General features: G+C 42.2%; 2 protein-coding genes and 1 long non-coding RNA gene across 5 annotated transcripts in view; 1 reads left to right on the top strand and 2 right to left on the bottom strand.

Moving 5' to 3' along the window:
- The window catches only part of LOC103529092 (myosin heavy chain, skeletal muscle, adult), a 48893-nt gene extending 36901 nt beyond the window's left edge, over positions 1 to 11992 (bottom strand). Inside the window, exons 1-4 of the mRNA XM_030461694.1 lie at positions 11771 to 11992; positions 11543 to 11686; positions 11294 to 11450; positions 10035 to 10062 (exon numbers count right to left, since the gene is read on the bottom strand). Of these exons, the coding sequence (XP_030317554.1) occupies positions 10035 to 10062; positions 11294 to 11450; positions 11543 to 11686; positions 11771 to 11977 (536 nt within the window). The 5' untranslated portion in view covers positions 11978 to 11992. The remainder of the gene's footprint in view (positions 1 to 10034; positions 10063 to 11293; positions 11451 to 11542; positions 11687 to 11770) is intronic.
- Positions 1 to 23042, top strand: part of LOC115599304 — a 57207-nt gene that overhangs the window by 8404 nt on the left and 25761 nt on the right. For all 3 annotated transcript variants that reach the window (XR_003988297.1, XR_003988298.1, XR_003988296.1), the window contains exons 3-4: positions 17770 to 17883; positions 19741 to 19804. This is a non-coding gene — a long non-coding RNA (uncharacterized LOC115599304). The remainder of the gene's footprint in view (positions 1 to 17769; positions 17884 to 19740; positions 19805 to 23042) is intronic.
- Positions 2399 to 9177, bottom strand: LOC103529208 (myosin heavy chain, skeletal muscle, adult-like). The gene is made up of 17 exons (XM_030461700.1): positions 9061 to 9177; positions 8842 to 8980; positions 8196 to 8314; positions 7951 to 8100; positions 7407 to 7577; positions 6625 to 6934; positions 6397 to 6467; positions 5707 to 5794; positions 5502 to 5619; positions 5211 to 5334; positions 4993 to 5129; positions 4612 to 4867; positions 3618 to 3860; positions 3337 to 3513; positions 3107 to 3252; positions 2928 to 3018; positions 2399 to 2836 (listed from the first exon to the last, which is right to left on the bottom strand). Exons 1-17 carry the CDS (start codon positions 9160 to 9162, stop codon positions 2414 to 2416), a joined length of 2865 nt encoding a protein of 954 aa, XP_030317560.1. The 5' UTR covers positions 9163 to 9177; the 3' UTR covers positions 2399 to 2413.

Raw genomic sequence — 23042 nt, 5'->3', positions numbered from 1 at the left:
GACCAAGCACTTTTAGGGACATTTCCCCAGTGCTTATCTCTTCAGTGCAGACCCCAGGGATTATGGACATGTACCTCAGCTTCCTCCAGAGCAGCCTGGATTTCTGATTTTTCCTGCTCAATCTGCTTCTTGACTTTCTCCAGCTCATGAATCGCCTTTCCTCCCTCAGCAATCTGCTCCGTGAGGTCAGAAATCTCCTCTGGGGGAGCAAAGACCAATGTCATGGTCAGGCAGAGAGATGGATGGGAAGGGCCCTGCCACACCAAGGTGACAGGCATCTCTGCAGACCTGTGGCCACAGAGCCATGTGGAGTGCTGGGTAGTGGTGGTCAGTGAGAAGGCCCTGCCAGCAGCAGAGGGCCAGGGACTTACGCTGCAAGTTCTTGTTCTCACGCTTCAGCGTCTCCAGGTGGTCCAAGGACTCCTCATAGGCATTCTTCATCTTAAAGAGCTCCGTGCTGAGCGAGCGAGACTCCTTCTGGGAGGCTTCCAGCTCAGCCTGCGTTTCCTCATACTTCTGCTTCCATTCTGCCAGGATCTGAAGAGAAATGGGGCATGAGTATGGAGGTGACAATCAGGAGGGGAGGCTCTGCCCAGGAGCCCCAGGGCTGGAGCCCACAAGACCTTGTCAAAGTTCCTCTGCTTCTTATCCAGAGCTGCGCAGGCAGCGTTTGATCTCTCCACATCAATCATCAAGTCCTCCACTTCATTCTGCAGCCTCTGCTTTGTCTTTTCCAGGGAAGCACATTTGGCATTGACAGCTTCAACATGTTCCTCTGCATCCTGCAGGCGCTGTGCCAGCTTCTTCCTGGGAGGAGGTAAGCACAACTGAGAGTTAACACGGAGGAACTGTTATGATTTCTGCAAGAACATGGTTAAATGAATGTGAACTGAACATGCTTAAGTCTAATGTTGCACAGAGTGGAAAGGTAACTTTATGCTTTTTTTCGTTTGACTTATACTAAACCACTAAACTTTCAACAAGAAATATCCTACAATCTTTCTGTTATCTTTCCCCAAAGCAAATCCTTGACTTATTCCTTAAACTATACTATTGTGTCTTTTCCAGTTTGAATTTTCATTCCCCCCAGCTTCTTCAGATGCTATCACTCCCCACATACTTGGCCTCCTCCAGCTCCTCTGTGCGCTGAATAGCATCTGTCTCATATTTGGTTCTCCACTGGGCCACTTCACTGTTGGCCTTGGACAGGGCACGCTGCAGCTCCCCCTTGGCCTCCTGCTCCTCCTCGTACTGCTCCCGCAGCAAGTCACAGTCGTGGCGAGCAGACTGCAGGGCGTGGGCCAGGGCATTCTTGGCCTGGAAAGGATATTTGGATTGGTGAACTAAATTGCCTTTGAGAAAGTAAAAAGTTAATTTGAACAAAGTTGTTGAATACTCTTTGAAGCTGACATTTAAATTCAGCCCATGGAAAACCGTGTATTGATTCCATTTCTGAGAATCTCTTATTGTTTCATTCATGAAATGAAAATAATTTTTTCATGTTATCTAGAATGTTACCACAGGAAAGCTGTGGGTAAAATAACCATAAATCTGGGAATTGTTGAATCCTTTAAAATGTGTTCTAAGTTTTCAGCTTCTGTTATAGAAAAGTAGAATTAAGAAAAGCAGATTTTAGATATATCTCAAACCCAGAGGTGTCCTTTTCTGGCTCAGCAACAGGTTAGATGAGATACCCTCTACAGCTTTTCCTCACACACCAGAGAGGAAGGTGGAAAAACTATACATCTAATTTAAGAATTGTCAAATTAAAATTACATTACTTCCGTATTCTGATTTTATGTGAGAGCGTGAAATATTAATGCAATACAATAGAATCTGAATTCAAAGTCAGAAATATTGTTACCTTTATTTCTTCCTCTAAATGTCTCTTTAGTTCCTCAATCTGTTGAGTAAATGCCTGCTTGCCTCTGGATAACTGAGATATCAAACCATCTTTTTCTTCCACCTGGCGTGAATATTCACCTGAGAAAGATTACAGATACACTGTAATTTAAAAAGCAATACTAAATCTTTCTGTCTTTAAAGCACTGTATGTCACCTTACAGAGCACAGAATAATTTAAGTAAAACATCATTTTTTTTCCTGTCAGTGTCAGTTACAGATTCTCCCATTGTGCAGGGGTGTGGGGGTGTGTTACCTGTTTCTGTCTGCAAACGAGCTCTTTGAGCATTGAGGTCATTGATCATGCGCTGATGCTCCTCTTCTTTTGTCTTAATCTCACTCAAATGGTCTTCTAGTGTACGACACATTTTCTCCAAGTTTGCCTTTATATTGAATGCATGAAAGGAAAGAATACTATCACTAAATTATAACATCCACCTCATGATGAGGATCCACAGAATAATGTCTGACAGCAAAATGGAACATTCAAAATCAAATATCACATCATATATCATAGGCTAGTAACCTGACAGAAGCTCTGTACCTTGGCTTTGGAGACAGACTCCATGTTACTGGCCAGGTCATCAATCTCCATCTTCAGCTCACTCTTCTCCTTCTCCAGCTTCTGCTTCACCCGTTGCAGGTTGTCAATCTGCTCCCCAAGCTCAGCCGTGCTGTCCGCGTGCTTCTTCCGCAGGGCGGCAGCCGTGGCTTCGTGCTGCAGCGTGGCCTCTTCCAGGTCACGGCGCATCTTCTGAAATTCTGCCTCACGCTTCTTGTTCATCTCAATCTGAGCTGAGGTAGCTCCTCCTGCTTCTTCCAGGCGCTCGCTGATCTCCTCTAGCTCCCTGGAGAGGTCAGACCGCTGCTTCTCTGCTTTTGCCCTAGATGTTCGCTCAGCCTCGATTTCTTCCTCCAGTTCCTCAATACGAGCCTGGGGAACATTGGGAACAGCCCTTCACACCCACACTCTACTCCTACCATACCTGAGACTGGGGGAGAAAGGGAAAGGAACAGAGACTCACCTGCAGCTCCTTGATCTTCTTCTGTAACTGGGTGCCCAGGGCTTGCTCATCCTCAATTTTGCTCTGGATCTGGCTGATTTCAAAGTCTTTCCTTGGGGCAAGGCAAACCCTGTTATTGCCTGAACAAAACCACCAAAGTGCACCAGCCTAGCCCTCAGGTGTCTCACAGCCACACTTACTTCTTCAGTTTCTCATCCAGCTGCTGTTTATCATTTTCCAGGTCCATTATGCTGTCATGGGACAGCTTCAGGTCTCCTTCCAGTTTCCTCTTGGCTCTCTCGAGGTCCACGCGCAGTTTCTTCTCTTGCTCCAGGGACCCTTCCAGCTACAACAAACAAGACCATCCATGTTCTACCAGCCGGTCTAACTCCACACCTGTCCTGTTCTTGCTCTATGCCTGTGTGCTTACATCATCCACTTGCTGCTCCAGCTTGCTCTTTGCTTTGGTCAGAGTATTGACTTTGTCCTCCTCTGCTTGCAGGTCATCTAGCGTCTGCTGATGGGCCTCTTGGAGGGCTTTCTTCTCCTTTGCCAGCTTCACAATGGTCTCATCCAGGGCTGCCATCTCCTCTGTGAGGTTTTTCACCTTTGAGAAGGGAGCAGTTGCAGACAAAAAATGTTGTTTAAAAGCTGATACTGTATAACAAAACAACAATCTTTTCATGAGGGAGAGTGACATCTGCTTCATACCTTGTTTTCAGTTGCATGTTTTTCCTTCTCAACCTTGGCTAATGTCAACTCAAGGTCATCAATATCTTTCTTCAGCTCTGAACATTCATCCTCCAGTTTCCTCTTCTTGGCTGTCAGCTCAGCATTAATTTCCTCCTCATCCTCAGCCCTTTCAGTCACCTCTTTAACTTTGGCTTCTAGCTGGATTTTAGTTTTGATGAGCTGGTCACATCTTTCTTCAGCATCAGCCAAGCTATCTGCTTCCTATGGAAAGACAGATTTTCTGAGCTTGTTTTCTAAACTTTTCTATATAAGAATGTGCTAATATGGGGTGTAAAGTTGGCATCTCCTGAATCAATTTTAATCTTGGAGGGTATTGTTTGGGGTTTTTTGTTTGCTTGTTTGGTTGGTTGGTTTGGTTTGGTTTTCCTGGGTTTCATTATACAGCTTCTCTGTTGGAAACAATATTGATTCAAAACCATTTTTTTCTCTCCTAAAAACATCTTCCAGATGTTGCAGCTGTAAGAATTGCTCATTTACCTAGTGCTGAAAGACCTTGGATGCATTTCCAAGAATATTGTTTTCAACTAAAAGCTAACAGTCCAGATCTGAATTCAAAAGTACCACTTTCAACTCTGACTTGAATTTACACTCTAAAATGACTCCATTGTTCTACATCCTGGTGAGATGGAGATAACTTCTGCAAGATTCATTGGCTTAGAGGTAGATGGGGGTTCAGGCAGAAGTCTGCTCTGAGTATTTCATGTTGGCTAGCTCTGTCTGCCTTTTTCATCTTCCCATTTGGAGCTCCCTGCTTTTTTTCAATGGCTGTCATCGTGCTCTTTATGCTACTGCCAGACACTTCTTTCCTAAACTTGGTGGATACATAAACATGATGGATAATGCAAAAAATATCTGACCTTTCGTATTCAGTAGTCTGATCTTCTACATTTTAAACACAGTCTGAATATATGCACTTCTTCTCTGAGAGAAAAATTAATGGTGATAAACTCACCGCCTGCACTTGGAGCTGCAGGTCATTTTTCTCCTGCAGCAGGACCACCATTTTCTCCTCCAGCTCCTTCCTCTTGGCCTCAGACTTTGTAAGCTCTTCCTTAGTTTTCTCAAACTCTTGTTTCATATTGGCCATTTCCTTCTCAGATTCAGCACTCTTCAGCAAGGGCTTGATCTTGAAGAACAGCTTCATCCAGGGCCAGTGCTTGACATTCATGAATGCACGAATGTTGTACTGGATGCAGTAAATGGACTCCCTGAATCATAATTAATATATATATATATCAATATATATATTGAATATTTTCAGTATGATGAAACTAACTAAGCTAGCACTTTCCTCCAAGTACAGTGACTTCAACTGAAGATGAGGAATGCCTACCTCCTCTCCACCATTCTCTGGTACTCCACTCTCATCAGGAAGCCTCTGCACCTTGCTTGTGTGCGGGTGATGAGCTGGGCCAGCTTCTCATCCCGCATTTCCTCCAGGAGTCCCAGCAGCCCAGCTTTGAAGAACACCTTGAGAAAGGGAATGTTGCATCACATAAGTGACAGGTAGAACAAAGCACAGGCATGCAGTGAGCCAAGGAGGGTTTGTACCTTGGTGTGACCAAATTTGTACTGGGAGTGGTCCACATCAATTGACCCAAGAAGCTTCTCAGAAGCCTTCTTACTATCAATGAACTGTCCCTCTGGGATAGCACTGGCATTAAGCACCTTGTATCTTTGAAAAGAGAAAGTAGAAAATAAGGCTGTTTTTTTTCCCAACCAACAAACACACACTAGCTTCTGAAACTCTACCAGCTCACATACAGCTATTTTTTGACAACAGAATCCATCTGGAATGAGCCTATACAGATGAACGAGCATTGCTTTTAATGATGCTCTTACCTCTGTTTGAAGTCAGCATAGAGAACTCTGCTGGGGAAACCTTTCCTGCAAATTCTGATCCCTTCCAGCACACCGTTACAGCGCAGCTGGTGAAGTACCAGTTCATGTTCCATTGCACCTGGCAATTCAGAATGTAAATTATTACCTCCATTTCTGGTTCATAGGAACAGTTGTATCAGAGGATACATGAGCATGAGCATCTTACCAGGTGTTTTTGTTTCATTTGGGATGATGCAACGGACAAAATGGGGGTGAGTGCTCCGTAGGTTGGTCATCAGCTTGTTTAAGTTCTCCTAGAGGGATCAGTTAGTAATGTGAGCTTCCTATGCCTAGTGTTCAATGAATCAAGCTTATTGTAGTGACTTTATAATTTCTCCAAATTAGCTGGGCTTCAGAACAATAAAGTATAGCTACAGCAAGTAAATATTTCTTCTCTTTGAAGACACTGAAAATAATTTTTAAAGACTTAAATGCCACTGTATTGCTCTCAATAAAGTGGAAACTAATATGCAGTTTCACACTTTCACAAAAAACTTCAGGTTTTCTCATGTTCTACCTGTTAAAGATGATCTACTCAAATTAAAAAAAGTGAGGGCTTTGTTTAATCAGATAAATGCATCATTGTAAAATGCTTATAAGGGGATTCTCAATTTCAAAACATGTCAACCTCACACTACTGCAGGAGTGGTAAAAAAAATTTCATGATCTTTGAAAAATTAATACTTATTTTTGAACATAACATATTAGCAATATTAAAACTGGTACTGGAAAACCTGATATGGAATTTCTGAAGAATTTTACTCCTGTTACAGTAATGCATAATAGCCCTTTCAAACTTAATGTTAGCTTGCTCCCTTTCATCATATTAAAAAGAGATAAATATGCAGTACTCTACCCTGAAGAGAGCTGAGACTGTCTGGAAAGAAGAACCCTTCTTCTTGCCACCCTTTTTGCTACCACCAGCCTCTGCACATGGAAGAAAAGAAAAGAAAAAGTATTAAAATACAGAAGTTGCATTTTAGAGACTGCAAAATACAAACCTATTTGAAATGTTTAGTGTTTACTGTTTGAATTCTGTGTCAACATTGTACCACAATGAATATACAGTTCTCACAGAGCTGACCTGCATCTGCTCCACCATAGCTGGCAAAGAGTAAGGCCAGTGTCTTCACAGATGATTTCTGATACAACCCAATGACAGTTTCATTCAGAGGGTCCTTGTTCTTCTCCAGCCATCCAGTGATGTTGTAATCCACTGTTCCAGCATAGTGCACCAGGGAGAAGTGGGCCTCAGCCTTGCCTTTGGCAGGCTTGGGTTTCTGGAAGTTGTTGGACTTGCCCAGATGCTGGTCATAGAGCTTGTTCTTGAAAGAGGCGTCAGTTGCCTTGGGGAACATGCACTCCTCTTCCAGGATGGAGAAGATGCCCATGGGCTGGAAGACATTACAACAGACAAGACAGAGAAAAAGGTTAGAATGGAAAACCCATTTGGTTACAAAGTTGCTGGAGTCAGAAGAAAAAGCTGTCCCCATGCATTTCATGACAGTAAGTCAGAGAAAATGAAGGCTCAACTATTTTCAGTGCTACTATTTCATTTGAACCTATGTAAATACATTTACTGATGAAAAAAATTACAAATATGGCATTGCAATATCCTCTTCATAAAACTTCTTTACTGCTTGGTACTTACAAACCACGACAGTCTTCTTTTTAACTTTCATTTTATAATTTGGAAATTCATATTATCACCAAAAGTCCTTACATCTAAGTGTTAATTCCAAAACCACTTCCACTCTATCGCCACTTCCACAGGGCGTATATATATAAAAAAAAAAACAAACAACAACTCAAATCTAGGAAAGAATGGAAAGTCCAACATATAATACCCTTGAAAAGGAAGGATACCTTCTCAATGAGCTCAATGCAGGCAGCCAGGTCCATCCCAAAATCAATGAATGTCCATTCAATTCCTTCCTTCTTGTACTCCTCCTGCTCCAGCACGAACATGTGGTGGTTGAAGAACTGTTGCAGTTTCTCATTGGTGAAGTTGATGCACAACTGTTCAAAGCTATTGTACTGCCAGACATAAAAAAATACCCAAAAAGCAAAACCAAACATGCAACATTAGCAAGATTCAGCAATAATAGCAAGGTCTTTTCTTGCACAATCCTAATTCATCATGGATGATACTTTAAATACAAGGCCTCTTTGTGGGTATTTTTCCTGTGTTATTTTCCTAGGATAGGTTTCATGTTCAGCAAACAGAGGTTTCAAATTCAGTGTAATCAGAAGATTAGATCGTTATTTTTTGCAGAATTAAAAGAGGTGATTCCAAATGCCCTACAAGTAAGTGTAGGAAGATACTGACTTGCATTAAAAATGTGTCCCAAAATTCCCTTTACTGTCAATCGGCCTTCCATGAAAATTCTAGGAAAACTGTGTTCCTTACATCAAAGATCTCAAAGCCAGCAATGTCCAGCACACCAATGAAGTACTGTCTGGGCTGCTTGGTATCCAGCTGTTGGTTAATACGAACAACCATCCACAAGAACATCTTCTCATACACAGCCTTTGCTAGAGCACCCACTGAATTGTTCACCTAAAGCAAGTAAAAAGATTTGGAAGTTGTTGCACTCAGCAGGAGACAATCAACAGGAACCATCAAAGCATGTTTCAGGTTACCACATTTCCTACCTGCTGCACAGTTTGACCTTTGGTCACATATTCATTCCCCACCTTGACTCTGGGGTAGCACAGTGCCTTGAGCAAGTCAGCTGAGTTCAGGCCCATCAGGTAGGCAGTCTTGTCAGCAACTAAATACCAGAAAAGTGTGAGAGATAAAGAAATATTGCATAGTTCCTGAGGTTTTGTCCTTGACTGAAGGTCTCAAATTTAACAACAGTGTTCACCCTTACTGAGTCAAAATTACGAAGCTTATTTCTTGTTATTTTCAGGATTGAGAGTCTATAGCACTTTCTGAGCCTCAGTTTCTACAAATGTTCTTCAAGAGAAGAATTCCTTATTCAGGAATGAATGAGATTTCACACTTTCTTTCTGGTCTCATAGCAAGTGAATTCATCAAGAGAGCTAGAGGCATGTACTGTCCTTCCTGCTGTACCAGAGATTAATCAATTACACATCTCACATTAGAGTTCCCACCAATTTGTGAAGGTGAATAGGAGTCTCATTAGATGAGATACAGATCTCCACAGTCATCTAGCCTTTTAACAATTTAATTTTTTTAAGTTTACACTTTTGTCTATGTAAAGACTGAAATCTATCTATTCCCTTATCTCGCAAAGAAAATCTCTCTTGGTAAGGTTGCTGAATCTGCAGATACCTTCTGTGCCATCAGGCTCTGCCTGCTCTTCTCGTTGTTTCTGCTTGAACTTCAAGTTCCCATAGTGCATGACAGCCCCTGTCAGCTTGTAGATGGCCATCTTTTCATCAGCACTGAATCCCAGGATGTCAATAGCACTCTGGTAATGGACACAGTAAAGTAAAGGTATATGTACCAGGGTTCCCATCCACCAGATGACCTGCTTAGTAAGTTACATACATCTGTAGCCATCAGTTCCTCCTGGTCATCAATACTGGGAACAGTGATTTCACCTTGACTCACAAAGTGGAAATCATAAGGGTTGGTGGTAATGAGAAGCATGTCTGAAAGAAACAAAGGGGAAAACACAGTCTTACTTTAGCTTTACAGATAACTTGAGGGGCTATTGTTCAGTGATGTATCTTCAAAAATGTTAGTGATTTACTTGCCAATTAGCTCTGGCTTCTTGTTGGACATGATTTGATAAAATATGTGGTAGCTTCTTTCTGCCTTGAGCTGGAAAGTGACTCTGGACTTCTCCAGCAGATCTGGCAAGGACAGCAGGAAGAGTCAGACACAAGACTGTACATAGAGGTGGGAATTCAGATAGTAATGGGGTCAGGCTATGGGGTCTCTTACAAGTTTCAATGTCAGCAGAAGCCAATTTGCCAGTAGCTCCAAAGTGGATTCTGATGAATTTGCCCTGTTCGGGAGAAGAAGCAGCGTTTCAGCCTGGATGGATTCTTTTGTCATCTGTTTTATGTGGAATACTACTAGAGCCCTTCACTTATCTCTTCATGAGAGGAAGAGATTTTGTCCAAAGCCACAACTTACAAAACGTGAGGAATTGTCGTTCCTCACGGTCTTGGCGTTTCCAAAGGCCTCCAGCAGTGGGTTGGCGCTGATGATTTGATCCTCAAGCGTTCCCTACAGAAGGGTAATGATTGCTGTTATCCTTTCAGAACAGAAGAAAACATTGGTTCAAGCCATTATCTATTAATTTACCTTAATTTTGCCAGATGTGTCCTCCTTCTTCTTCTCCCCACTCGCTGCAATTGTTGCAAAGTACTGGATGACACGCTTTGTGTTCACAGTCTTCCCTGCACCGGATTCTCCGCTGTCAAACCAAAGAGAGAAGCAGAGAGTGTGTGATCAGGCAGGAGGTCCCCTGGCACTGGGCAGCCCCACAGGGACCTGAACAGTGAGGTACTTACGTGATCAGGATCGACTGGTTCTCACGATCTATGAAAGAGGAAGAGATAAGAAAGCATTTGCTAGTGCTCATGCATAACAGAGAACTTAGAAACTGGGAGGAAAACATGAACTGAAAGTTCCAAAGAAGGGAGGGAGAGTGAAAAGCCCTAGGATGGTTTTTATGATCCCAATAGTCCTTAAAGTATTATCAAGTGGATCAGTAAAAACATCACTTCCAAATAGCTTTTCTAGTCCTATGTCTTTCAGGATATTGTCTTCTTATCAGGATATTTATTTCTCTCTGATTAGAGAAATACGTTGAATGAAAATACTGAGTTTGGTCTTTGACAGCATGAATCTGAAGGTTTTCCCAATAATACTACAGAAATATGGTGGTGTTATGAGCTTTAGAAATGTCCAACAAACATCATTCACTATTTTTAATTTTTTTTTTTTAACCCCTATATATGCTGAAATTATATACTCCTAAGATCACAAGGTTCATATTTAATTTTTCTACTCTGGGTCTATCTGTTCTTTATCCCGTTCTATCTAAGAACAGGGAAAGAATGTTTACAGTCCTGCACTTTTTTTGTTTCAATGCACTCATAGGGAATTTAAAATAAGAGGTGGAAGGAAGAGGAGAAAGCAGAAAGAACTTTTTTAAAGACATTCAATGAGTTTTTGCTTGACATTGAGAGAGGTGCAACTGATACACATTTGCACAAGTTACAGCTGCAGTGTAACCATTAAAGGCTGCATGTACTTAAAACACCCAATCATTTTTTCTATCATGAGTGACATTTTTGTAACAATCAAGTGAAGATTATGTACCTCTTGAATGTGAAGATACTCTGCTTTACTTCTTAGCAATGATGCTTGCAAATTTTAATTGACTGCACACACATAAATTATACAGTATGTGTGATATTCTTGTACTCAGCACTTTCCAGCTGAGTCCAGTTTAGTGATTGATACATAAACTTATGCATATATGTAAGATCCCAGTACAGTCAGTTAAGTGTACAACACAAAATAGGTGTCTTCTTTCCAGGTAATTTACTCCTAGATTATTTTCATTAGGTCCAGGTCTTTATCTGTTCTAATGGGAACAGACATACTCAATTCACACAGATCATTACAGTTAAGTGCATTAATCTTCCATTAATGTCATACATACAGTATTTTAAATGTTGCTCCGTATTTCCAGAGAATACTCTACATTTTGCTCTACAGATAGTTCATTACAAGTGCAGCCGAAAGTATATCAAGAACTCACCAGTGAGCATGAACTGATAGGCATTGTCAGAGATGGAGAAGATGTGTGGAGGGGCCTCCTGGCGCTTCTTGCCTCGGTAGGCCAACACCACCTCTGGGTTGTACACGGGCAACCACTTGTAGGGGTTGACAGTGACACAGAAGAGACCCGAGTAGGTCTGTGAGGAAAGGAGACAGCCCGTTGGCTCCACTTAGCCTAGCAGAGTAGTTCCTGCTAGCTGCCCAAAGGGAGACTGTGGCTGGTACTTACGTAGATCATCCAGGCTGCATAACGCTCTTTGAGGTTGTACAGCACAGCGGGTTCATGGAGGTGGGTCATCATGGCCATGTCCTCGATTTTATCATACTTGGGAGGGTTCATGGAGAAGACTTGATCTTCCTTCACGGTTAGGGTCTGCCAAGGAAGAGAGATATATGTCTGTCAGCTGAGTCCAGAGTGGTAATCAAATGGAGTCCTTCAGCTTTGTTTTTCACTCACTTCTCCACCTTCAGTCTTGACAGTGACCTTTCCTGTTTCTCTGCTCTGGATTGTACCTTTCACAAAGGATTCCTTTGGATGCACCACAAAGACGGATGACTTGGCATCAAAAGGTTTGTTCTGGGCTGCAATTCTTTCCTTCTCCGACTTCCGGAGGTAGGGAGCCGCTTCCCCAAAAACAGCCATCTCAGAGTCTCCAGAGGCCATGGCTGCGTTTTATTGAAAGCACGACAGCAGAAGTGTCTGATGGAGGAAAAAAAGAAACAATTTTGTGGAAGGCTGGAAAGAAGAAGAATCTTTATCGCTGAGAAAACACCTTCCTCTTTAGCTAATGAATTGTTAGATACTGTCTCAGAATCTCTTTAGATGCAACCACTGAAAACCAGTTTGATTTTAACATAAACGTACATAAGTTCAACTCAAGAGTGAGACAGCCTTCTGAAACACATAGATCTTGAAACAGTAAACAGAACATCATCTGTATACTGTCTACAGTATGGCAACTCACCTTGATGAATTCGACCATATTTGAGGTCATCACATAAAAGAATCTACAGCCAGAGGAAATCACTTTCTGTTCTGGTCCTTGATACGAGTGATGAATCTTCAACATAGTACTAAAAGTATTACATTGTGTGCTAAAAATGAAAAATTACTACATTTTTTAGATTTTTCCTCTTTTCAACATTCTGGCCTAAGCGAAACTCAGCAGAAATATACAAAGACAACTCATGCAGCTGTTTAAAAGTCCTGCCTTAGACTATAGGTTAGGAGTGCATTATTCAGGGTGTTACCTTTGGAGAATGGCTTGTATCCTGAAAACTGGCCAACCCTGTAAAATGGAAATGGCAGTTGTTTCTTATTGCTGCATGCAATTCCAGAGAAAAATTTAGGTTGAATTTATATTCAAAATTTTTTTTCACATGGGCACTCCTTCAAGGAAATGGTTGCCAGACACTGGAGAAATGGAATGGGATATTGCAAAGACATTGTCCTCTTTCTTAAAGATCACAAAATTCAGTCACTTACCTTGGAGCCTTCTGTGGGGACAGCCCAGACTTATCCCTGGGAGATTTTATAGCGTCTGGTTTGCAGATGCTGTATATGCTCCCTCTTTCTTCGGTCATAACATTTCTGGCAAACCTTCTTTGGTAAAGCATTGTCTGGCAAACTAAGGGCATAATTGTCATTGGATTTGAATGATATAATTAGAACATTTTTATATATTACTGACTATGTGAATACATCTATAAATAATTTGTCAAGAGTGTTAAGGAGAGAATCTAGACAACTCAAGGCACTTAGAGAACTTGGATGCAGGGATTTATGGCTCCTATTGCTGGCTTTCTCAGTGATTTGTTCCTTGATCCATGGTAGTTTCCTTGGTATGTATATTCCACAACGTTTAAGGCAGGCAACGGGGATTATAATGTCCATAATTCTTTAGGAAGACCTTCATTGAGAGGAGCAGGAAAAGTATGTTAAAAAAACAGAAAATATTTGTTGTTAGGGTCCACTTTTCAGTGGTATTTTCTAAAAACACAGAAAGTCAAAATGTGTTATATCTGAGGTTTCAGTATAGGACATTCTCAGGGGCTGAGAGAGTTTCACATACAGTGAGTTGAAAGCCTGATCCCAAGTAATGGGAGCCTCTACTTTGAAATGGATCCCTTGAATAGATTCCTGAGCTGACTTTTGAGGTATCAAATTAAAACATACAGTTGAGCATGCATAGATACTATATGATTAGTTCATACATTTATGAAAATAATATTTATGACTTTTGCATTTTAAAAGGCATTCCTCAAAAGCTCTGTTTTCTCACTGTTCACTCTCTTATATTTTTCCTTGCATTTTATGTATGCTTACTCAGATTATTGTCTGCATAAATAACCATTTCCCTCTATCAAATCTGAAGTTACAGAATCTCCAATAGCCCCTTCCTCCCTACAGCTCCTCAAATCAGCATGCCTTACTTTTCCTGCCATGCTTGTATGCACAGTCGCACGTATCTCAATGTATAAATCCAGATATGATCTGCTATGATAAATACTCTTTCAAGCACTACTGTGCCATCAGAATATGCATGATTGAACACTCACAGTCACAGAAAAATCTAACAACACAGGCATGGCTGTACCAGATTATCAGAGGTAGCAGGAAATCCTGTGTAATGCTGATGGTTTGGGAAATGGAGATCTGCTGGTAGTCCAAGAGATTAAGTGGCTATGTTCTAGGAAAGGTTGTTGTCTAAGGATCATTTAAACTTCTACAGATCATCAAGATCTAAACACATTCTTCTCCTGGTCATTTGCATTTCAGTCATTTAACTATCTTGGTGAACAACACAAGGAAGATGGTAGATGTTAGAAAAACAATGTCTGTGGTCCAGTGAATGATACAGCAATAAAAATGGCCTGTGCTACGGAAACCCATTCTAAGAGTGCTCTGGCACTGCAGCACTCACTTTTTGAGCCCCAGACTGGAATCCAAATCCAGAGCTCACTCCTGAGTTCACTACACAAGTTACAGGGACAGGGGAATATTTCAAAAGGTTAATTTTTCACATGGAAGTGAGCTACCTATTACCAGAGAACAGGTGTGGTAATTTTTAATTCTTGTCAAGCACAGTACATTAATATGGAGAACATTTATAATCTGATTTCATCAAACAACCTCCACAAAATAATTCTTCATTTAGGAATAGAAGCCTGCCAAATTTCCCTGCATGTTCAGTTACCACTCGCAGATCCTTGGAGAAAGATGAGGCATTCCAATAATAACCTTCTCTACCTTTTGGCTGTAGAGCTAGACTCATGCCAAACAAATTGCATGCAAATGAGGAGGAAATTGGGAAGCTGAATTCCTTCCAGCTTTTTCCATGTCCACCCCTGAAGTCCTGTGTTAATATTTCTCCATGTTCATGCTGTTCAGGGAATTCACGTCCCTCACGTTTCCTGCTTGAGGCCTGTCAGCAAGTCTCTCCTCATTTCTTAACAGCTGTGTTCTCAGGATAGTAACACCAGCTATGGGACTTCTAAAGCAATGAATGTAACACCAATAGGAGACTACAGGTATTCCATACAGAGTGGGAAAATGTTCTTTTAGGTTGTGTTACCAAACCTATATTTGTGGACACTGTCAGTGAGTGCTTCATGAAACCACTAGTTAGGGTGTGAGGGAAAAGCAGCTTTGACTGGCTCACATACAATTGTGGACATAGATGAAAAATGGGCTGTTTAAGAATTGACCTATAGTGCAATCAAATATGAGATATTTTCTAAAAGTAATGTTAAACAAATGCACTTAAAACCACACTAAAACAGGTTTTAAATGTCACGTTCAGGGCTGCGACCTAAAACGAGATATTCATAATACATTTAATTAAATTGCCTTTATCTCATGATTAATTTTTCATGTTACAAAAGGTGTGACCCATACAGTTGAACTCCCTCATATATATACATATATATACATATACATACATGTATATACATATATATATGTATATAAAAGCATACTTTCAGACATGCATCCCAGCCAAGCACTTTTTCAACTCTATCTTCTCAACCTACTATCAATAATGTGCACTGCACATGTTTGCAGACAGCTGCTGGCAAACCAAGGTGGCTTAACTCAGAAGAGGGTCAGTGTGCCTGCCCTTACAGCAGCCAAGCTTAAAGGTAGTGCCCCTGTGGACAGGGCATCCACCCAGAACACATCAAGCAGATACTTCACTGAGAAAAACACTCACCTAACTGTGTGGGACTGGGACAGGCTGGGTGTAGCACTGCAAAAAGCAGCAGCTCATTGCACTGTAGCTACACAGATTTTGCATCTATTTACATTCACAAAGGTAGCATTCATCCTCTCCTGTTTGCCATGATCTATTAAAAATGATGGAGAGTGGTAGGATGATTAGTGTCCACCAGCACTCTCAACACTCAACAGGGCCCATGGACTTGTGTATATTCAATTTGCGTATCTGATCTCTAACCCAGTCTTCATTGACCAGTGGTGTGTCTTCCCTCCTCCAGGCTTTCTCTCTCATATCCAGTCTGCAGTTCACAAGGGCTGATCCTAGGAATAAAGACTGAAGCAAAGAAGGCATTCAGCAGCTCTGCCTTCTCTGCATCCTCTGTTATCAGGGCTCCCACCCCATTCAGCACTGGGCCCACATTTTCCCTGTTCTTCCTTTTACTACTGATATATTTGAAGAAGCTCTTCTTGTTTCCTTTTACTTCCTCTACTAGTTTGAGTTCTAACAGGCTTTGGCCTTTCTTTTTGCTTTCCTACATTGTCTTACAACATCCTTATAGTTCTTCCAAGTGATCAGCCCCTGCTTGGGTTGATGGTCTATAGCAGACACTCACGAGAGTTCCACCCCCATTTGCATGACCCTTAATTGTTACCTGCAAGCTTTCAACTCCTTCTACCTCTCCCCCTGGATGGAACTCAGTACATTCCAGTTGCTCTCACACATAAAGAGCAACACCACCACCTCGCCTTGTCAGTCTGTCCTTCCCAAATAGTGCAGAGCCATCCATGCCAGCATTCCATCCAGGGATGGGGCAGCAACAGCCTGGGACAGGGTCTCACCACCCCCACAGGGAAGAATTCCTTTCTAAGATCTAATATAATTCTACAGTCTTTCAGCTTAAAACCATTACCTCTTATCCTCTCAGCACATGCCCTTTTAAAATGTATGGCAATGGGAGTCCTAGCTACTGAAAGACCCTTCTGGTCTAATACCTTTCCTTACTAGAGTCTGTAACTTCCACAGGGTGTAGATATATCCCCTTCCTCCTCCACCCCCGAATAAATGGCATAATATCTATTTTGGAACTAAGGCATAAACATATAGGACTTTCCAGGTTAAAAAAAAAACACAAAAAACCAAACAACTAAAACCAAACCAAAACAAAACCCACTATATAGCTTCACTTACGACTTTTCTAGAAAGAGGATGGAGTCTAAAGTTCCCTGACTTGCTTATGATTTTAAAAAATAAAAAGAATATTAATTTAAAAAGAACTCAATTCACTCCTTGCAGATTTTCAGCTGTTGTTTGCCATGCTGTCATAATGGTAGGGCTTATCTGCCTGACAGAACAGGTTGCTCTGTAGGATGTGATGGACAATCTGACAGAGAATGCCCGGCCTCTGCTGTAGCAGCATTACTGCTGCCTTCTGTGTGAAATGAGAGCTCATAGGAATGTTAGCACAGGACAAGCAGAAATGTCAGAATACTGCTCTGTAGCAAAACTGCTCTTCCTTACACTTCTTCTAGGATGTGACTGGACACTGAACCCTGGAAATGGTAAGAGTAAATTTTCCATATTAAAAGGTTTTTTATCAATTATCTGCCAAGGTGCATGCTTTGAATGTTATGTGCAGAATGTGCTCAGTGCATATTTTGATGTGTCATCTGGTTAGGAAATGTGGCATTAAACGAACATTTCTGATAAACATGGATGAAGGAATGAAAATTGCAAAGAAAATTGCTAGAAGCAATAAATTATTTCCCAGGATGAACTACTGAGGATCATAACTAATGAGGCTAAAAACCTACAGTCTGAAAAGCAGTATGAGCCATCCATTCTTTGCCATGGCAAATGTAAGCAAAAATTTCTGGGTCTACCTGTGAACATTAGTGAAGACAAGAGGATGTCACAGGTTGGCCATGATGGGGCCATAATGGCCTTGCTAATGCCCTGTCCCTTCTTCTCTATTCAGATATTAATTTCTGCAGATCTTACTGCAGTTGTGATTTGCCTTGACTACATGTCAAGGGAAGTGAATGTATGAGTCCTAGGGGGAACACTGATGACAAATTTGTTGCTAAGTAGCTTTCCACAGAATGATACTCTTGGCAGTCCTCAGAATGCATTTACGGAACATGAGAGGCAAATAAAAACCACAATCTGGGACTGGAGTATGGGCAACTTCCAAATCAGCACCACAGGTGTCTCACTACTCATACTTGTACTGTCTCTACAGCTAACACCAGCAGAAGAAATCTGGGCAATAGATTCTGGTGAAAGAAATTACTCAATTTGGGATGCCCTGTCTATCAACCATCAAAGCAGCTGAGGAGTTCCTGTTACAGAGCAGGTGAGTGGGAGCGTTGGGAAACCACTGAGCAGAAAGAAGTAATTTAAACAGCAAGCAGATGGAAGAGGAGGAAGGAAAGAGAATGAAAAGAAAGGAAGAAAGGAGATAGTATTAATCTCTGCAGTCAACTGTAGCATAACCTAAAATAATCAGTACTTTTGAGATCCAAGGTCCACCTAGCTCAACTTGCTCAGGAAGGAGCAGCATCTTCCCTAAGAAACATTAGAAACATAGAGCAGCATTTCCCTAAAACTCCCCTCTCTCTCAGTAATTTGTGTTTTTGGAAGGCTTGAGCAGGACATGATGACAGCTCACAGTGGATTTTTAACCACTGAATTTTTCCAAACATGTTTTGAACACATGACCTCTGATTGTATGGCATGGTATCGTGATCTTCCACTGAAGCTAACTCATAGAAAGCAAACATCCACATACGCAGTTCAATTCACTTTGTTATTATATTTGTTACAAATATATATCTTTTTCAGACTTCATCCAAATTTTTATATGAAGTCACATATTTTAGGAAGTAAAAACAGCAATTAAACTGAAGGATCACCCAGGGGGTGAGGAATTCACAAATCTGAGGTCCTTTGTAGGAGGAGGGAGGGGAGGCAGCAGTTCTGTTGGAACATGCACACTGTACCTATTTTAAACTTTCTCTCCAAGATAGTCCTTTTGGAGCAGGAGTTTCTCTGTGACTGGTTAGCACTTGTCAGCTGACAGGCAGCCCAACCCCACAGTGTGTCAGTGCAAATGGTTATCATTCTGATGCTACAGGAATAAATATCTAAAAGGAAAGAGTCTTTGATTTCCTTTCTCTTGGTATAATATTTAGGTCCTAGTAATCTGTCATAATTTATGGTCTCCTCAAGTGATGAGTAGTATTAGTATTAGTTCAGCATGAAAGAAAACCCTAAAATGTGACTTTTTTTCCTATCTGTTCTAAATATATATGATGTGTCTTGTTTAGACTAGCACATTGCTATAGCTCATATTGCACCCTTACAGATGTATCCTTTACAAGCTAGAGTTCTGAAAAAAACAGTCTCATTATAGGTCCATTAAAATCATAATCGTTCTCATTTTTAAATTGTAAAACTGGGTTTACAGTGCTCCTTTATTTATTTATCAATTTTGAAAAACTGCTGGTTTTATATACCTTAGAATGTATTCCCCACACTACCCTTGTTCAGGGAAGCAAATAACCAGAACTCTAACATGGGAACTCTTGTCAGATGGAGAAACCAGCTTTTAATATATAAAAATCATATATCAGATATTAAAATGTCCACACAGTTTTGGTGGGTATTATGAGTCAAAGTGGGATATACACACCCTCTCAGAAATTATAAAAACTTTTCCAAGAAGGATCAGTAGCTGACTGTGAAATGTAAATATATAAATAAACATGATGATCATTACAGTTCATAGATACATTTGTTACTTTTCTACAAAAGTGCATATGATACCATTTATATATAGGCAGTGCAGGGAAGATGCTTGTCAAAAACAGATCCTTAAAAGCATAGGCTGAAGAAGATCATGTAATATTATAGATACCCTGTTGTACCATGCAGTTCTTCTGATGCAAATAGTTCTTTAACATTTACTAAAAATCCTTTTTATTTCAAATTAAACTGTTATAGGACTGGAAATATAACAATTTATGTCTCTTAATGAAAATCTTTTTAATTTGACAATATTATTTTCATACTCTCCCACCTAGTCTTAACATTTCCATCTCTTGAATGATGAAATGAATTTCTACCCAAACCACCTTCTAAGTCATATTCTTTATACCTGTAAAAGTGTTTCCTCTCCTGCTTACCTAAAGAAAGACTTTTCTTGCTTCAGAAGACTACAAAATGTGCCCTATGCAATGGGATGCAGACTTTGACCGAGATAACCCATTGCTGAGGTAAGCAAGTATTCATATCCTGCACCACACAGAGTACTTATACTAAAATTTTTAATCATTAGCTATAACATTTTTGCAATTGTTTGACATTGCTGAGTGTGCATAAATTTTTGCCCACAACTTCTTTTCTCCCTGACTCAGATGACAAATCGCATGCATTTTTCTGCCTCATTTCATCCTCCAATTTATTTCTATTTACTGAATTTCCTTCTGAAAATTAGGGACAATTTCTTTAATTTTCCAAACAGACTTTTAAGTCTGATTCTGTGCCACCCTGCCAAAGTACTTGGATATCCTTCTTCCCAAGGGACACAAGAGCAGTGGCTGCTTCTGTCAGCTCAGGGCCTTTTCTTTCAGGATTGATGCACCCAACATTCATTGCCAGACCTTCTCTGGCCCATTCCGCTGCCATCCTGTCCCGGTGGTGAAAACATAAGACCGGCTGACCCATTTCATTGGATTTTAATAGAGCTGGAGTGATTCTGTCATGATATGTGGCCCGAGTAGTTTCAGCAGCTTTAGAAGCAGCTGTTTTAAAGTAAGAACTAGTTGCTGGTCTATGGCAGTCCAGCCTCTGAGAGGAGGATCCACGTTGGTGTCCCCATGCTGCCACCCCCTGGCAATAGGTGCCATGAGCAGAGAGCCCTGAGCTCAGCTGCCGCCCGGCTGAGCTCCCTCTGAATGACAGGAGCCTGCTGGAGCACTGTGACAGGAATCCCTGCTCCCGACCCCTGGTAATAATGCCGCCATCTTTCTGCCAAGGATTATAAAAGAACTTGTCCATTGCTCCAGTATCTGGTGACAAGACCCAAGCCAAGAATAAAGTTGACAAGGTCTGTGTGATCTGAAAAACAGAGCAAGCAGCAAGGTAAAAGGCACAGCCACATCCCAACTGATACCTCTGGGCCTTGGTTTCCCCTGCCTGATTTCCTGTGGTTACTGGTAGCAGGCACTGATGATGGCTTTACTGAACTCTACAAAGGACTGACAGAGTCAGGCTGCTGGCAGAGCTGAGTCTCCATAACCATTGTGTTATAGCCACAGGACTGGCCAGGAGAGCTCCTGCAGCCCTGATACTCCAGTGGCCCTTGAGGGATCCCTAGTGGACAGCCCCACCACCTTACCTCAGTGAGAGCACAGCCTGAGCAAAGGCCCATGGCTGCCTGCAATGCTGCTGAACCTTGGAGCAAGCCCTGCCTCTATCTTCACCTAGACAGAGACCCCAGGACAGGCAGCTGTAAAATCATGCACTTTCAGAGCTACAGCCCAGCCTGCCTTTTCCAGCTGTTGGTTTCCAAGAGAAGGGAAGCTCCCATCCAACCCACACTGAGCCCTGGCTGACTGCTGGAAGTACCTGGGAAGCTGCTGTGTGCCCCCTGCCACAGCACACACCATGGTGAGCACCCAGGTGCTGGGCTGGCACAGCATCATTGCAGAGGGTCCTCTCTTGATTTACTCTTATCAGGGAGAGCACACTCAGGCCTGCTCCTGCTTTTGAACACTTCAGCTGGGAAAAGAGCTGTGCTGGAGGAAGCCTCTCTGGGGTAAGAATAGCATCTGCCGTCTTAGGACACGGCACAGTTGTCCAGCTCCTGCATGGCAGCACGCTGTGCTGAGATATAGAAGGCAACCTACCCGCCCAGGAATGTCTTCGGGAGCTATTAGTGGAAGTGTATCATCTACACAAAGAGGCGTGACCCCACACAGAAGCCTTGCAGGAGTGGGGCTATTTTGAGCTTTTGACACTGAGGAAGGGAGGCAAGTGACAGGCTGATGCTCCTGACATGGGCACCCTCCAAAGCTCTCTGCTTTGGCCTTGTGTCCTCCTCTGGGAATGGCTTTTGTGAAGGCTGATGGGTGATTTGGTGGGACCTCAGAGGCCAGGAGGCAGAGGCCAGGAGGGAGCTGTGAATCTGCTGGATGCAAGGCCAGGTCTCAGTCCCATTAGCACTGCCCATTTGGGCTTAGGGCAAGTGCTGCCTGAGGGTGGGCTCCCGGCCCTGAGCTGAGTGCACGTGGCTGCTGCTTCATTTTCAACCACTTCCTTGAGCACAACAGAGATGCCAGAGAATGTGTAACCGTGTGCTGGTGAAGCACACAGGAGGAAGAAGAGGAACAACCAGTTGATTTTTCAAAATGGAGTCTGAAGAAGGCTAAGGCAGGTCAGAGCAGACAGTGCTCTGATGCAAGACCTACTTCTTCAGTGACTCCCCTGTCGTTTCTCACAGATGTCTTTGGTGACAGTTCTTTTGTACACATCATAGTTTCCTAGTTGCTGCCCATATTTTTTTCATTTGCACCACATAGCTCTGTGGAAAGGACCCTGCAGCCTGGAGCCAGTTAGGGGGGGCGGTGAGTGCTTAAGACAGACTGTGCTGCAACAGCACCTGCAATAATGTAAGTTGACATTACTGAAAGATTTCCAAATTAATTGCGCAGCCCTCAGTTCCCACTAAGCTGCGTTTGATTTACTGACTTGCACTCCTTGCACTCTTGGAGGTTTCTGCAAAAATCTCCCAAGGCTGGGTGGTCTCCCTGAAAATAAGGGACCAAAGTTGCTTGGAAGAGAGCTCTTGGTTCTGAGAAAATATTGGCTTAGGCAGACATCACCTGGCTTGTCCTCAATACACCTTGGCACTGTCCATGTGTCTTTCTCCCAAACAGGAGGCAAGGCATCCTGATTGCATTGGAATAATTCAGCTGAGGTGGGTCGTAGAACATGTGAAGCTTCAGACTTGTATGTGCCCACTGGGCCTCTGCTGTTGAGACCAGGGTCTGAAAAGCCATTTGACAGTTCCCCTCTTCCCTTCTTGCCTCATTCCTTTCACTTCATACAAAAAAATATTTTGTCTGTTGAGCCTGTAGGTAGGCCACAAACAAGGGACTGGGACCTTGAAGGAGGGAGGGAGGCAGCCATCATCTTTCTTCTCTCCTCGTGCCTGAGGCAGTGCCAGGTGCAGCCTGTAGTGTGAGACAGCACAAAGCTGACCTCGGAGGGGAAGTGATGAGGAGACTGTGTTGGTGCCAGGCAACGTGCAAGAAATGGACCCAAAGGAGCTGCCCTTCCAGCATGTGTCCATGGGCAGCATTTTGTCCAAGTGAAGGAACTAGGAGCAGGTGGTGGCAGCAGCTGAGGGAATCTTGGGTAAGAGAGATGGTACAATCTAGGGGCACTATCTCTGTGTCCTAAGGGTGCACTGTGTGCCAGAAGTTGTCTCTGCCGAGGAACTGTCAGTCC

Source organism: Calypte anna, chromosome 18 (genome assembly GCF_003957555.1).
Source record: "Calypte anna isolate BGI_N300 chromosome 18, bCalAnn1_v1.p, whole genome shotgun sequence".
In the NCBI taxonomy this organism is placed as follows: domain Eukaryota; kingdom Metazoa; phylum Chordata; class Aves; order Apodiformes; family Trochilidae; genus Calypte; species Calypte anna.
The sequence above is the reverse complement of the archived record's forward strand: the minus strand, read 5'-3'. Positions and strand labels throughout refer to the sequence as shown.